We start from the raw sequence: 16,146 nt of genomic DNA on the forward strand, positions 1-16,146 counted from the left end.
TTGCTTCTGATACTGGTGTGCTGACAAATACATTAAAAAAAAAAAGAATGGAAACAAAATTGAAAAAAATCTAAATGTTAAGACAGAAACTCCCAGGGCTCTTTTCTTAATAATTCATCCAGAAGCCTTTGCTTACTTAATCACTTGTTATTGTTTTCTAGGGGAAGAATGGGCTCATCTGGAAGAAGTAACCTTTACCTACTGCAGCACCAAGAGCCTGTGGCTCACAAGTTCCCGTTTCTTTATTTTGGTACTCCTGGCTTTGAGGAAACTCCAAGACTGGGCCTGAAGATCCCAAAGGCTGTTCCAGCCACCTAAATAAAAGCGCATTTATTACCTGTGTATCAGACCCCTCTGATTGGGTTAAAAAATTAGTTTATCAGGCTCTCTTTTCCTACACCAAACTCTTCCAAAGGCAGTGATGCTTCTGAAACTGCGTATTGTTTACTTCAGCTCAAAATGTGATCTGTGTTTTTCTAAAGATTCAGCATGTTTTTCAACTCAGCAGTCAACCTGCCCATCATAGACTACGGCTGTGGGTGGTGGGGAAGACACAGAGCCTTCATGCTTCAAACCACTTTCATTGCAGATAGAGTCATTAAATAGACAAATTGTTTGGCTAAGGCTGAAACCTGATGTATGCTCATTACAGTCTGCTGGCAATTTCCCCATAATTTTAAAAAAAGGTGTTTTGTGTTTCCATAGTAACTCGAGCTCCTTTCCTGAGATGTCTGATGCACTGCTAGGGTTACATAACCTATTGTATTAGGAAGGAGTGAATAGCACAGTTGAAAAGTCTACTGAATCTAAAGGATTATGAAATTACAGCCACCAAGTGGGGGCTGGGGAGGGAGAGGGGAAATAGAGCAGCTTTCAGCCATGTACAGTTTTGCTACTGAGCAATTTAGACAGAGAACCATGGAATTGCAGAATGGATTGGGTTGGAAGGGACCTTAAAGATCCTCCTAGTTCCAATTCCCCTGCCATGGGCAGGAACACTTTCCACTAGACCAGGCTGCTCAGAGCTCCATCCAACCTGGCAGCTTGAACACTATCAAGGATGGGGCATCCACATCTTCTCTGGGCAATCTGTTCCAGTCTCTCAACACCTTCAAGGTAAAAAATTTCTTCTTAATATCTAATCTAAACCTACTCTCAGTCTGAAGCCATTCCCTTTGTCCTGTCACTACCTGCTCTTGTAAACAGTCCCTCTCCACTTTTCTTGCAGGCTCTCTTCCGGTGCAGGAACGGCTACAAGAAAGACAGAAGGTATGAAAATGAGGAGAAGGAATACATGGGTTGAGTCACACAGCCTGCTGTTCCTCTGTGAAGGTGTCAGAGGAGCTGAGACGAGCCCAAGCTGTTTTCCAGGCTGGGCTCAAACCCTTATTCAGCAGTGGCTGCTGTACCAGGGACAGGCTGGATCCATCCAGCCCTGGCTGCATCAGGTAGGTTTGGGGCTCCTACACAAGTAGGGAAGACTCATAGACTGCTTAGTCTGCCAGGTCTTAGGGAGCACAGCTGGAAATGCTGCTTCTCACCAAGGTTGGCCACCCTCTGCAAGAAGGTGAGCACAGCTCTTGGGTGGAAATAATTAACAATGACATGACAAATGGAGAACATTGCTGGATTTTAGTGATGTCTTCTCAGAAAAACAGCTGTCTATAACATGCATGTAGATTTACATAACTGTATGTTCAGATGTACAAAAACTGGATTCTATGCTGCTCACACACCTCGTTTAGAGTGGTACTAATCATCACTTCTAAGCCATTCCAATATTCCAATATTGGGGGAACTACAGGCCCATCAGCCTAACCTCTCTTTAAAAAAAAAGACATGTTGATACTAACGTGTGTCCAGAGAAGGGTAACAAGGCTCCTGAAAGGCTTAGGAAATATGTTTTATAAGGAGTGGCAGAGAGAGATAGGTTTGTTTAGCCTGGAGAAGAGCAGGCTCAGGAGAGACCTCGTCACTCCCACACCTGCCTGAAAGGAGGGTGCCGTGAGGGGCTGGTCTCTTCTGCCGTGCCTGCAGTGAGAGGAGCCGAGGAAATAGCCTTAAACTGACACAGGGGATATTCAGATTAGATATCAGAAAAAGTTTTTTCACTGTCAGCGTGGTCAGGCATTGGAATATGTTGCCCAGGGAGGTGGTGGAGTCACTGTCCCTGGAGATGTTCAAGGGGCTTCTGGATCTGGCGCAGGGTGATACGGCTTAGTGGTTACAGTGCTGGATTGGTGGTCGGACTGGATGATCTCGGAAGTCTCTTCCAATCCTGACGATTCCATGGTTCTAGGAATATTTTTGTGCGGCCGGCCCGCGCCCCGGAACCATCCTGCGGCGCCGCCGATTCCCGCGGGGCCGCCATCGCGGGCGGACGGCGCCCCACGTGAGGGCGGCGGCAGGCGGAAGTGATGGCGGCGGGGGCCCGGCGGCGGCCCGGCGGCGACAAGCGGCGATAAAGCGGCCACAGAGCGGCGGGGCCCGACATGGCGGCCCGCGGGGCGCGCCTCTGCTCGCTGCTGCTGCTGCTGGCCGCGCTGGCGGGCCTGGGCGCCGAGGCCAAGGTGAGCGGGGAGGGAGGGGGGGGACGGGTCACGGTGGTGCTCCCGGTACCGGGCCCTCCCTCCGCCGGGCGCTCGGTTCCCGCGGGTCGTTCCGCCTTCCCGGCCCCGCTGCTTCCCCGGCCGGCTGTAGGGGAAGGCCCGCGCCAGTGGTTTTGTGGGGGCGCTGCCCTGCCCCGCTCGGCGGAGGAGCAGAGCCCGGCGGCGCGGCCTCGGCGCCAGCCCCGGTTGCCGCGCTCGCCTCACGCTCGGCGGGGTTGATGTCGCTTTGCCGCGGTGCCCGGGGACGCCGTCACACAGAGCTACGGGTGGCGATGGAGCTGCTGTTCCCGAGCTGCCGGAGCTGGGCCGGGCTGAGCCCCGGGCCCGCCGCAGCTCCAGCGCGGGGCTCCGCGGCCGCTGCCCGGCCTCACCCAGCTCCGGCCGCCTCACCCGCGCTGGGTGCAGGCGCTCTTCTCTTGGGCCTTCTGGGTTAATGTTTGGGGCTATTACCGTAGTTCTCTGTGACGGGCAGAGAACACCGCGTCTTCTCCAGTCAGAGTGCCCGCGTGTCTGAATTTTCTGCTTTTCAGCGGTAATCAGCTGTTTGAGTCCTCTGAGGCGAGACCAGAAGTGGTTTGCTGTATGGTGTGTAGATTACGGTGTGGATTTACGTGCTCTCCTGAGACCCACCTGCACTGCTGCATCCAGCTCTGGGGTCCCGAGCACAGGAAGGACATGGAGCTGTTGGAGCGAGTCCAGGGGAGGCCATGACCGATGATCACAGGGGTGGAGCACCTCTCCTGTGAGGAAAACCTGAGGGAATTAGGATTGTTTAGTCTGGAAAAGAGGAGGCTCCGGGGTGACCTAATTGCACTACCTGAAACCTTGCAGTACCTGAAGTCTGTAAGAGAGACGGAGAAGAACGTGGGCAGACAGTGTCAGGACAAGGGGGAGTGGTTTTAAACTGAAAGAGGGTAGGTTTAGATTGGATATCAGGAAGAAATTCTTCTCTGTGAAGATGGTGAGACACTGGCACAGGTTGCCCAGAGAAGCTGAGGGTGCCCCGACCCTAGCAGTGTTCAAAGCCAGCTGGATGGGGCTTCGAGCAGTCGGGTCTAGTGGAAGGTGTGCCTGTGGCAGTGGAGTTGGAACTAGATGGTCTTTAAGGTCCCTTCCAACCCACACCTTTCTGTGATTCTGTGCTAGTGCAGCTAGTGGAAGTGACCTATGCCCACTTAGTGTTACTCTAACTTGGCTATTCAGTGTAGAAGTTCATTATCAATCCTTGTTCACACATTCTTTTGTAATGCCACTGGAAATTGCCGTGAACTTTAGAGAAGCCACGTTCATCCTTTGTCTCTTATTATTTGCTAAAATAAGTTTAGTATTGTTTCATTCATTTTAAGCTCATCACTGTGTCTGTTAAGCAGCTGTCTTCATAAGCTGGATAGTTGAGTCATCACCATCAGCAATTTCTGCATGTGTGGTTTTTCTTAAAAAGAGGAATGAGCTTAAACTCCATTTTTTTCCCCTCGAGAATATGTTCCTATCTCAAATAATAGTGTTACTTGACAAATTGCTCTACTCTCTTAGTATTTCTGAAAGGTTGTTCCTAAACTTGTAGGAAGTCCTGAGTAAGACTGTTCAAAGATACTTGCAAGTAGTTTGTGTTAAATATTTCAAGTATTATGTGAAGAATGCTTTCTGTAGCCTTGATAATATAACTAATATAATAACTGATGATAATTTGTTCTAAGCATGGTGTTTACTTTACTTTTAGAATTCTGAGGATGTCCGGTGTAAATGCATCTGCCCTCCTTACAAGGACCATTCAGGCCATATTTACAACAAAAATGTTTCACAGAAAGACTGGTGAGTGTGTGTGGCACATGCAAAATGATAATAAGTCTTACTGGTTAAAGACCTGTCCTGTAGTCATTACATGAGAATCTCCTATGCTGGTGCCAGGACAAAGCAGAGCATTTTCATAACTTACTGGAGCTTTTCTTTCAAAAGTACTCCAGAATTCAGCTCTAGCAAGGGACGAGGCTTAAACCCTGTAGTTTATGCCCTGTCTTCTGTTTTGGTTTGCTTGCTTGCATGTTTAATTGTTTATTTGGACTTGGAAGTAGTGGAAGGGAACAAAGTGGTGTATCTTGAATCCAGTGATTTGGAATGGTGTAAAGGCAAGGGAGCACAAACCTGGAGCTGAGACTTGGGAGTATTGTCTTTGCTTGCTCTGCTCTTCAAACCCATCCTGTCATTTAGGGACTGTTACTTCTGGAGTTTTATGCAATTCCAGTAGATTTTGCACTTTTTTAGCAACTTGAAACTCTGACTTGGAGGGGAAAAAATTCTGATATTAGTATTTTTTATCTTCTCAGTAACAGACTTACTACTGTACTTAAGCAGCATATAAGATTTCTACTATACTTGTGCAGTGTATTGATGCAAGCTTTCAGTCATAGGAACAGCAATTGCACAGATTATATCTTGATTTTTGGTTTTGTAGCTTGAGTGCTGCATTCTTCCACAGAGGAGAATGTAATTCTGCTTTCACATAAATGAGAAAATTAAACCCTCCACTCCCCTCCAGAGGCTGTGAGGTGGCACTCAGCAGTTGCAGCTATGAAGAAGAAATACAAAGAGCACAGAAGAGATGAGCTGGTGCCTGGCTGAGTGTTTGCAGTGTTGTAATTTAGCCCAGTAGAGTGTTGAGTCCCAGGCTGCAGCTGTCACTCCAGGCCTTTTGTTTCACTACCTGCTGCTGACTGTGCCAACAGGTACAGGAGGTAACCAGGAGAAAGGTGAAATAGGATTTTGGTTCTGTCAGTGCTCTGCAGGGCCCAGGGGGTTTAAACTCTGAGTAACACCCTGAGTCAGCAGAAGGACCAGCATTACATAAGTTGTTGTTGGAAGCAGCTGTCTCATGGCAGCTGGATTTTAGTGCTGTGGTATAGAGTGCCCATAATATTGTCAACCAGGGTTTTCCACAGGGGACTGACTTATATGTGGTAATTTTAAGTCAAATGCTTTTGCTGAAAGCTGAATGCTCTTTATTCACCATTTTGCTGCTTAGAGAAACAGCCCAGCTGAGTTCCTTTTTTTTAAATTGTTTTTGCAATGTCTGTACCTTGTGATGACAAGAAAAAAGAAATTCAGTTCATGAATGTCAAAGAGAGGCTAATCTCCCTTCAGATGCTGAAAGGATGGAATAAAGTATGGTGAAGAAAGAAGTGGAATTAGTAGCTGGAATTTACTTTTATCTGTGATGTCGGTGTCAAATGATGCATTTGTGCTGGATTCATATCCTTGGACTTGTTCTGCTAACAGCTTTAATACTTTCACTGAAAAATGAAGACACTGTATTGAGTTAGAAAGATCTTAAAACTTGTTTAGCAGCTTGTCAGTAGCTGAATTTCTCATTTAAGTGAAATAACTGTGGCATAGTGATTTATTTATACCTGAAGTTTAGAACAACTGAACTTAAGCAAAGGTGGCTTCTCATCTCCTGCAGCAGAGTGGAACAGCACAGCTAAAGGCAGCTCAAAACTGACTGGGCAGTTTCTGTGTTTCCTCAGTGATTGTCTCCACGTGGTGGAACCTATGCCTGTCCCTGGACCTGATGTAGAAGCATATTGTTTACGTTGTGAGTGCAAATATGAGGAGAGAAGCTCAGTCACAATTAAGGTAAGTGGTATAATTCTGTTGGCATATATTAAAGACCTCAACTGTTTAGTAAATATGTCTGTTGTCTTTCAGAGAAATACTATTTTTAAAAGGAAAACTTTTCTAAGGCAGTCTAAAATGTAACTTTTTCTGTAATAGTTGCTCACAGTCTTGAGCAGTAACAATAGCATCAAACTTTAGCTGAAGAAGTGAACCTGATACCCTTTGTTGAAGATCTCTGCTTTTGAGATCAGACTTCACACTTGCTAAAATTTTGAGTATTCTGAGATACTTTGTCAAGCTTTGGGCTTTGTTTTCCTTATTATTTCAGAGGGCCTGTCATTACTCAGCTGCCTTACTTGCTTACTATAAATTTTCTTTACCCACATTTGTTCTAACAGATGTTTTCTGTGTTCTTCACATTCTTGTCCCATTGGAGTCGTTGAGGCCTGGACTGGTGTGAAAAGACTGCAGTATATCTTTTGGTTTTTGACAACACAGACTACTTTATTTTGGGACTTTAGAAGTTTGGTATTTTGTTTTGCCTTCCCATTGTGCTTGGTGACCAAATGCAGGTCTGTGCTAGAGAATGGGAGATCATTGGGTGACGCCCCAAATTTGTCACAAGTTGAATGGCCAGACTGTACAGTTGTCTTGGTTGAAGTGAGGTTTGTAACACCAAATTGTTTTAAGAGGGATAGCATACGATTCTTTGCAAGGTCTCACTGTTTCAAGCTGCCCTAAACCCTTTTAATACCATGTTGTAGTTTATTGGTTTTCCTCTCTTTCTGGATTTTAAGTCATCTGATGACACTACCATAGATCAAACTTTGCCTGTACTCATCTTTTGGTCCATGCTGCCTGTTGTGAGGCTGGGGGGGAATGTCACAATCTTGGCATAAACTGTGCTTGTGTTATGTAGGTGACAATCATCATATACCTGTCTATTTTGGGCCTACTTCTTCTGTACATGGTGTACCTTACCCTGGTGGAACCTATACTGAAGAGGCGTCTCCTTGGACATTCACAGCTCATACAAAGCGATGAAGACATCGGGGTGAGTTCACCAGAGTCTTTGAGCACTTGGTTAGTGTAAAGACTGGGATGGTTGGTTGATAAATAATTATTTGGGGTGAGCAGCTTTTATTGCCAGGCTATGCTGGGAAAGGAAGAGAGAGCTGTGTGATGACTTCTGTGAAGCCACTCTTTCATTTTTCACTGGGCTGGAAAGTAGTAAGGTGAGAACTGCTTCAGTTCCACCAGCTCTAGGCACAGATTGTTTTCACAGAGAAGAAACAGTGTAGGAATGGAGGTAAGAATATAGAGGAGTACAACTTTTTAAGAATTAATGATCCAGTCTTGCCAGTGATCATTTTTATGTGAAGTGCTTACTGCTTAGATTGCTCTCTACAAAAAGAAAGTATGGGAATTGCATCTTTTATTGTTCCAGTTTGAGTTTCCTGATGCTAAAACTTCAAGAAGAAATTGCTATAATGAAGTAAAATAGTGATGGATGCTGAAATAATTTCTTAGTATTACAGCCAGAAATCAAAATGTGGCAGTATATTCCAACAGATCAGGAGAGCTTTTTTTGGGAGAAGGGGAGTAGTCCATTAATGACGTGGTTTCCTGTCATTACTGACCTTTCCAATCTCTAGCACTGGGTAACAATCACATTTTTTTGTTGTGAAATCAAGGTACATAAAGCATAGCTGATAAAAACTATTACCTGGGAAAATGCTTAATTTTGGATACTTAATTACCGCCTTGCCAAACAGAAACACCTTTTTAAGTGAAGATGGCTGAAGATTATGTCCCATTGTTTCCAAACTTCCCCGTGTATTACATGTAGACATGTTTCAACTGTCTTTGTAATGACAACATAAGATTTTCACAGTTACCTCTGGAAGGATTTTGGGTTGAGTTTTGGTTTTTTCTTTTCTGAAAAAAAGGTATTTGAATAACTCTTTAAATTCTTATGGCAAATTGGGCAGTTCCTACTTGAATTAAGTGAGCTTGTGCTGTATGCTATACCTCAGACAAATTTATACCTTAGATAAATTGTCTTAATGCCTCCAACTGTGAGTTAGTCTTTTGATTGTAGGTGGAAGAAGTGAAATAAGTCCCATGGCAGAGTTCAGGTTAACTGCAGAATGAATTTACCTAAAAGTCTGGATCCATCTTAACCAATGTCATGTTTTGCTGTAGCTGTTCTGTGAACATAGCATCATTTAAGGTCCCTTATGAATGATTCCCATCCTTGCCTTTCCATTTGCAAGTTCTTGAGGTATTCTTGTCACACTTCAAAAATACCATGTCCATGGATTTTGTGGCTGAATTTCAGGGCAGTGTGTTCACTCTTTCTTGTTGCCCATTGGTGACAGTGGCAACTGATCAATGTAAGCCGCTTCCTTAGCCCTCTTTCCTCTTAAATTCTTTTTTCCCCTTATTGTCTACATAGAAATTGACAGTAGCTAGCCTTGGAGCTGAGAGTCTTGTTTGTCAGGAAGGCCACTACCATCTAGACTGTCCTGTGTTTTCCCACCATGTGTTCTGCAGTAGAAAACCGTGTGTTGCTATTATGATTTTTTTTTCCCCTGTGAATGAAGTGACCTGTTTCCTGTTAAGTGCCCATTCTAGGGATATCCAACTGTATAACTTTTTATGGTGAGATGACAGCTCTTTTGATCAGGGATAGTCTCTTGTTCTCTGTGAGTATATTTTTTTAATGCTCATTGTGGCTTTGGGACTTAGAGCAATCGTTTCAATAGGTATCATTAATAATAATCTCTGTACAGCTGAGAATTGTCATTGAGCTGCTCTACACAGTCATATCACAAATAAAGCATCCATTAATGTAAATGTCTTCTGAAAAAAAGTGTTATGGAAAAAAATAAAAGGAATGTGAAATGTAGGTATACAAAAAGACAGTTATTTAATACAGGACATAGTTATGTTATTTTTCATTATGCATTGTATATATGATGCTTTCTGGCATAGCTTTAGCAGCATGATTTTGTCCAAACAGTTTGATAGCCAAATAAGAAGTTCAGTTCCAACTCTTACTGTTTATAACTTGGCTATATTTACTAGCAGAAAATAAAGCCTCGCAGGTACTGTTAGAAAACAGAGTAAATGTTAAACAAGCACTTGGTTTTTGTTGCGCTCTGTCACTTAACAGCTGTATTGACACTGTGCCTTCAGACAGCTCAGCACAATGGGCTTAGTTTGGTAAACAGCAGAGTGTGTTGGTTTGATATAGAAGCTGTGTGTGAACATCCTGAGGTGCCTGGCAGGAGATGGCCAGGAGCTGGCAGAGAGCTGGCTCTGATTCAGCTGTGAAGTGCACTCACTACAGTAATGGGGTGCCTGGTTCTGCTCTGGGCTGCTGTCCCTCCAGTTGCTAATGGATGCAAGACTGTGGGTCTGATCCTGCAGCTCACCATGATGGCTCTGGGCAGCAGGCAATTGACGGTACAAAGAAGTGTGGTGTATTTGGGAAACCTGTGGAAGTTCCTGTGAATGAGAAATTGAAGTACAGTTCCAACAATTCAAAACCTCGCGTGGTCGTTGTTACTGACCAGCTTGTTGGAACATCTCGTTTACCTTAAAAAAAGACGACACCGAACCAAACCCCGCATCCCGTGGAATGTAACGACACAAAAGACTCTTGTAGCTGGAACTGCTGAGGGGTAACTGTGGATTTTTGCTGTTCCAGGACCACCAGCCTTTTGCAAACGCCCATGACGTGCTGGCCCGCTCGCGGAGCCGTGCCAACGTGCTGAACAAAGTGGAGTACGCCCAGCAGCGCTGGAAGCTACAGGTCCAGGAGCAGCGCAAATCGGTCTTTGATCGTCACGTTGTGCTGAGCTAATTGGGGCTCAGGGAAGGAACTCCAGGGATGTGCACTAGTGGAAAGAGCTGACAGAAGTCTTCCTGATCCTGCCAATTCAGAGGAGTTTTCTTGAATGATTTGTTATTGATTTAAAAAAAAAAAAAAAAAGAAAAATTAAAAAAGTATTTGAACTTTGAAGGAATGTACTGGAGTGGAAGCAGTTTAAAAAGATTAGTTAACCAAAAGCTTAAATCTTTGTTTTCAAATGGCTTTTACTAACAAAACTGAAAAGAAAACAAACCCTAAGATACCTTGGGTTGCCACTGTGGTACATTACTTAAGTTGTGACTTTATGGTGGTTTTTAACTATATATTTCTCTCTACTATTTATGTGGTTAAAAAGTACCTGGGAACACCGTAATTGCTTACAACTCACTAATCACTTTATGTAAAGACCTTTTGTAAATATACTTGGATTTTCTGCTGATTGATGCTAGGTACTGGAAATTGAAATCTTGCAGTGTAGTTTTGGTCTCAGAGAATGAAACCCTGCTGGCTGTGTTCATCATTTGGTTTCTTGCACTCGTACTTCCAAGATGCTTGTATGGCAAGTGATGTCTGCAGATTTAAGGCAAAACTTAAGCGGACACTGACTCCTGGAGCTGCATATTTCAAGTACTGTGATGTAGATAAATTCAAATGCAGTGCACATTCAAGACAGTGTTGACATTTTGTTCTATTTTGCTTTAATAGCTTAATATATTGTAGGTGTATGATAGATCTTAAAAAAAAATCTTTCCCTTTCTTTTCATGGGTGAAGTCTCAGGAGTTAGTATATGATGAAATATTTATTATAAAAATCTTCCTGCATTTGTCTGGATCGATGGTGTAAGGCACATACTTTCTCTAGCACCTGTCATCTTGGGAGTTAGGTGTATTTTTTTATCTGTGACTCTGTACTCATCTCTCTTCAGAGGTTATACAGTTGCTAGATTACTAACTTTCATATATCCCCTTTGGAATGTAACAATTAAAGATAAAACTGATTTTTGAAAAATGGATCTGCATTATCAGTTTGTCATCATTTTTCTCCCTCATTATGCTGCATGTACATTCCATCCATAAAAGCACTTCCCTAAAAATGCTTCAGAGTAGAAACGCACTTGTTCAGTGATTAGGTAAAGAAAGGCTCATCAAATTGCTAATTGGAAGAAGTTTTTAATCCCTGACTCAGATGTAGCTGTGCACATGCAGTTACATTATTGTGTTACAGTTCTCAGTTCCGCTGTGGAAGGAGGTGGTACATGGAGGAATACTCTGTTTCTGGGTGCAGTTTTGGCTTGCTTAGTCCGTGCCTGGGGGACAGATGGTACCTGTGCTCATAGCTCTGCCAGGTTAGGGCTGCAAACACAGTTGCCCCATACCAACATCTGTACTGACTGAGCTCTTCTGCAGGTACCGAGCTTTGTTTTCATGTCAGTACTGTAGACTTCCAGAACTGAGTTAATCTGGAGGGATTTAAATCAGGTGATGACTTGGTAGATTCACAGGATTCTTGCTTTAAATAAAAAAAAAAAATTGCACAAGGTTAAGAAAAATAAATTCAGGCTTGGGTTCAGTTTTTGTGTTCAACATTGCCCTGATGAGTGGGAAGTTGTTCAGTTGGTGGTGTTTGGTTACTGGTTATGACACTGATGTCCTTAGGGTCCACTAAAGAAAAATAATGCAACCTGTTTGTGGAATACATGCTTTGTTTGTTGAATATCTCCCTGTCTACCAGTCCTGGGAGTTGTTCTACCTCTTGGCTGCCTTTCCTGTGAGGCCTGAAGCTGGTGTGGGAAGGAGAAGGCTGAGTACAGTACTATGGCCCACAGAGGGGCAGCACAAGGTGAAGCTTTCTTTCCTTGATGAATGACAGTCACAAGGAGCAGGGCTGAATGTACGTACATCTTTTGGTAGTACAGGTATTTCTAATCTTACAGTGTCTTCTGAAAGTTTTAAGCTAAACTAGTTTGGGTTTTTTTGTGTGGTGATACTTTGATGGATAGAAGGGCTGAACAGTGAGATAGTCTTAAGTGTCAATCCTGTAAAATGTGGGAATTTTGAAGAGAGGTGTCCTATTTCCTTGCACCTGTACAATTGGACAGCTGTATACTGATATATGTAGCATCTATGTACCTGTACACATTACATTATAGATTCCATACTGTTTCTCTTTTTAAGCAAAACTTGTCTTGCTACTGTTTGCTCACTGTTTTCAAATCTTCTCTTCTTATATATATTCACCTTGTATATGATGTTACAGTTAACACTGAAAGAATTTTCCAAAATTACAAATTTCCAATTTTCAAAATTAAATTTGAAGGCATTATGCTGACTAATAATATGTGTCCTCACCTCTAGTGGAGAGAAATCCGTAACAAATTTCTAAATAAATGCTATTCTTCCGTGTTTAAAATGAAGCTATGAAAATTAGTTTGCTTATGCCTTGATAGTGAATATTTACCTAAATTCTAACTGATTGTTATATTTAGACATTAGAGTACAAAATGCCAATAAATGAAAATACTGCTTTGTATTTTCATTACTATACTGTAGTAGTCTGCAAAAGAATGCAAACAGGAAGTGAACAAACCACATTCCTGATTACTTTTTCAGGTAATCTGGATGTGTTCAATTACAGTTTCAAAATTTCTAGCCCTTAATGCCAAGTTTTGTTGCCATCATAGCTGTGGTGTGGGTGGAAAAGCCCAACCAGAAATGAGCAGATCTAACTAAGCTACTTTGCATGTTGTCAATTGACTATAAATTGCAGTAGTCATTGACTCAGTGGAACAAGCTACATAATTCAGGTAAGAGACTTGCATGTTGCTGTATCTAGCCACAGATCTTCACTTAATGTTCTTGTAAATCACTTCTACCAGCCATTTACTAACAGTGTTTTCATAGCTTTTTAATGAATCCTGTTTAATTTATAACCTATTTAATAAGATGTAAGAAAAATGGAATAATAACTTCTTTTTTTTTTTTTTTTTTAAATATCATTCAGACATTTTCAGGTATTCATCACCCTTACGAGAGCACATCTTGTTTCCCTGGATTTTACTTTCATCTGAAGATTGGTGAGTCTCTAGTCTAACAGGAAAATGTTCCTAACACTTGCATTTTGCGCTTTGTGCAGGTGTTGAGGCAGCAGGTAACTGTTTTATGTAACACTGTTACACGGCAGAGATGTCAGTACTAAGCAACAAATACTGCAAGTATCTCTTCTTGAGGGGTTGTGCTGGTTTTGGTTTCTTGCTCTGGAGTGATGTGCTGTAATTTTTTTTTTTTTTTGCTATGTAGCAGACTTTGCTTCCTCAGTGTTTTTAAGTTGTTAGCAGTAGAAAGTTTTTAGGCAATAACCCAACCTGTGTAAGTAGAAAAGGGAAAGTTGGCTGTCTACTATTTTATGAAGAGTGTATATTCACCTCTGAATTTTTTGCATGCATATTAATGTGAAATGGATGTGTGTTCATGCTTTTAGCCTACCTACAGAGGTACCTGTTTAAGATGCATGTGACTCCCACTCATGCCTAGCAGCTATAAATGAATTCTTCACTCACAGGATTTCTGTTGTGAAATCTGTGTGCGTTAGAAAAAGAGACAACTCTGCATACAGAGGCATTTTCATAGAATATGTTGTGGGAATAGGTCCATATGAAGTAAAAATTCTCAGTATAAATATGGCAGGTATGAAGTCATTAGAAAACATTACATTATCCTCCTATCTTTGTGAAGGATTAAGGGAATCCCTTTTATGTTGTGGAACTGTGATTGGAACGTTTGAAGCTCTGCCAGATTGCTCTGAGTATGGAATCCAGAAGTTTCTAGTAACCTAGTTTAATGTTCAGGTGTGGTTTCCATTTTAGGGGATTTAATAAAACCTAAGTGCTTTAGACAGCAATGTATGGATGTACAAGTGGATGGTGAGTAAGAGCATTTTTGGATCCATTCTGTGTAAGCAAGTATTGCTTGCATTCTGTGAGGATGGCTCACAGAGATTCTTTAAAAATCAACTGGTTATTTCAAATGTATTTTAAGTAGCTATTAAGTAACAGTCATTACATTCTCAGCACTTAGGCTGATCTTTAGCTGTTTGAATAACAATATTGGGAAGGCACTATAATGGAGCTTCTTATAAACCACTGCAAGATTATCTTTGTAATAAACATATCAGAGTGATTTGAGTAGTTACACCTGCTGTAATGCTGCTCTGAAGAGAGGGTGTGAGGGTTGGCCAGTCTGATTTACAGGTTTCTGGCAGGGCCCCAACAACTGTGTGCCATCCCTTCTTTGTATTACTAGGACATGCATTTTTCCTTTAATAAATTGTTTATTTCTTAACCCTCCAGCAGTAGGATTGTTTTTAGTATTTCATGTCTGTGTTTAATCTGCAGGTGAGCACAGAAGGAGCATGAGGACCCAAGGAGATGTTGTCAGATTTAGTAGAAATTCTCTCGTCTTTCTAAATTCTCTAAACTTCTTGTAAATCTTTGTATGAGTGGATGTAATACCTGACAGACATGGAATTAAGACTGAGATCCATTCTCTGCACAAATTTTCCATCTTATTAGGATGATATATTGAATGAGGCATCAAGTGAATAGAGAGAAAACTAATTTGTCTTTGGAGGCTCTTTGGTATGAATAAGGGAGTCTTTTACTGGAATTGTAGTTTGAGGTTTTTTCAGGGAGGGGACGGGAGTGGGGAGAATGCTTCAGATGTTGGCCTGCTTTATTTGTTGTCTGTAGACATGTAAGTTTTGGTGAATTTGGAGCAAGCCAGACCTATGTGGAATACATATAGGTAGATTCTCTTAGTTTCTAAAGCTGAGGTGAAAGGAGACTGCTTGCTGTTTCCTTCAGGAAACTTCAGTGGCTTTATTAATATCTATTGTGTATTAATTTAATCAGTGTGACTGACTTGCACCTTGTACTTTTGAAGTGGGACGTTGTCTCTTCTACCTAATCTTCCAACACCATTCTGAAATGTCACAAATGCATTAAAAAGTCTCTTCTGGAAAGTGTCAGCAAGGCCTAGCATTGGTGAGTCCAGGTGAATTTTTTCTACTGTTCAGTGTGAGTTGTTCAAAGTATTCTGTAATTTATGTGTTTCCAGGCTAAATGCAGAACCTGATGGATGGCAAAAGCTACTGTAACCTCATCTGCGCTGAGGCTCAGCACATCCAGCTGGCAGGGCCTTTCTGTGCAGACCCACTGGTCACGTTTCACGTGTACCCAGAAACACCAAACCAGGTCCCTTTGTCTGAAGATTTGTCATTCCTTCCTTTCATGTCAGAGCATCTCATCACGGAGACCTTCTGCAGTGAGCCCTGCCCCTTTCCCTACCAAATGCCCCATTCCAGTCTCCACAGAAGTGAGTACTCCTATGGGTCAGCTTTCATCAGGAGGAGGAATGAGAGGGAAAGGCAGCGTGTTAAGTGTGTCAATGAAGGCTACGCCAGGCTGAGGCACCACCTGCCGAAGGAATACTTGGAGAAGCGGCTCAGCAAAGTGGAGACCCTCCGTGCTGCTATAAAGTACATTAGGTACCTCCAGTCTGTGCTGTGCACTGAATCTGTGGTGGCAGGAAAAGGTGTCATGGAGCCAAACCAAGCACCTAAAGCCACTCACAAACAAGCGCAGTTTTTGAAGACGATCTAAAGCGTTCCAAGGCAAGCCAAAGGCATCCTGTCTGGGAATGTAGTAGCCACTATGTTAATGACGTGCTTGTTCCTGGCACTTCCTAGGAGCAGATCGTGGCCCACGTCAGTGTCAGCCCACACAAGAGCTTTAATGTTGCAGATAGTAACTGCACTTAGATATGAGAAAGGCAGCTGGGAAAATCTCAGCCGAATGACCTATGTTAATTCATGAAAATCAGAATGCATTTCTAAATTTGTCACCAAGCTAAAAATGTAACACCTATATGTGTGAAGTAACTATGTATCATCACAACCTGCATGCTTTAAAATAAAATCTTTCTACTTATGGGACTGAAATTCTTCTCATTTTCTCTAATAGTGCTGGTTTACTCTCACATGCACTTCCT

General features: G+C 42.5%; 2 protein-coding genes across 3 annotated transcripts; both read left to right on the forward strand.

Annotated features, from left to right (window-relative positions):
- The first annotated feature begins 2,390 nt into the window (after positions 1 to 2,390).
- Positions 2,391 to 11,112, forward strand: TMEM9B (TMEM9 domain family member B). Its single transcript, XM_042038197.1, has 5 exons — positions 2,391 to 2,570; positions 4,330 to 4,421; positions 6,131 to 6,239; positions 7,141 to 7,275; positions 9,937 to 11,112. Exons 1-5 carry the CDS (start codon positions 2,493 to 2,495, stop codon positions 10,090 to 10,092), a joined length of 570 nt encoding a protein of 189 aa, XP_041894131.1. The 5' UTR covers positions 2,391 to 2,492; the 3' UTR covers positions 10,093 to 11,112.
- Positions 11,113 to 11,216: 104 nt separating this feature from the next.
- ASCL3 (achaete-scute family bHLH transcription factor 3) lies at positions 11,217 to 16,096 on the forward strand. Of its 2 annotated transcripts, none has more exons than XM_042038200.1 (2): positions 11,217 to 14,735; positions 15,214 to 16,096. In XM_042038200.1, exon 2 carries the CDS (start codon positions 15,219 to 15,221, stop codon positions 15,756 to 15,758), a length of 540 nt encoding a protein of 179 aa, XP_041894134.1. In that variant the 5' UTR covers positions 11,217 to 14,735; positions 15,214 to 15,218; the 3' UTR covers positions 15,759 to 16,096. The 2 variants fall into 2 exon arrangements, with proteins under 2 accessions (XP_041894134.1, XP_041894132.1); XM_042038198.1 differs by having other exon boundaries at positions 11,217 to 13,175.
- The last annotated feature ends 50 nt before the right edge of the window (positions 16,097 to 16,146 follow it).

Source organism: Corvus kubaryi, unplaced genomic scaffold (genome assembly GCF_017639235.1).
Source record: "Corvus kubaryi isolate FWS band 111438036 unplaced genomic scaffold, C.kubaryi_AGA036_p1.0 37392, whole genome shotgun sequence".
Taxonomy (NCBI): domain Eukaryota; kingdom Metazoa; phylum Chordata; class Aves; order Passeriformes; family Corvidae; genus Corvus; species Corvus kubaryi.

What these genes read in the sequence shown, in the direction of transcription:
- TMEM9B (XM_042038197.1), top strand. Translation starts at nt 2,493, where the DNA reads ATGGCGGCCCGCGGGGCGCGCCTCTGCTCGCTGCTGCTGCTGCTGGCC. An exon ending in AATGTTTCACAGAAAGACTG is followed by an intron (nt 4,422 to 6,130) that starts GTGAGTGTGTGT and finishes GTGTTTCCTCAG; the next exon opens with TGATTGTCTCCACGTGGTGG. An exon ending in AAAGCGATGAAGACATCGGG is followed by an intron (nt 7,276 to 9,936) that starts GTGAGTTCACCA and finishes TTGCTGTTCCAG; the next exon opens with GACCACCAGCCTTTTGCAAA.
- ASCL3 (XM_042038200.1), top strand. Translation starts at nt 15,219, where the DNA reads ATGCAGAACCTGATGGATGGCAAAAGCTACTGTAACCTCATCTGCGCT.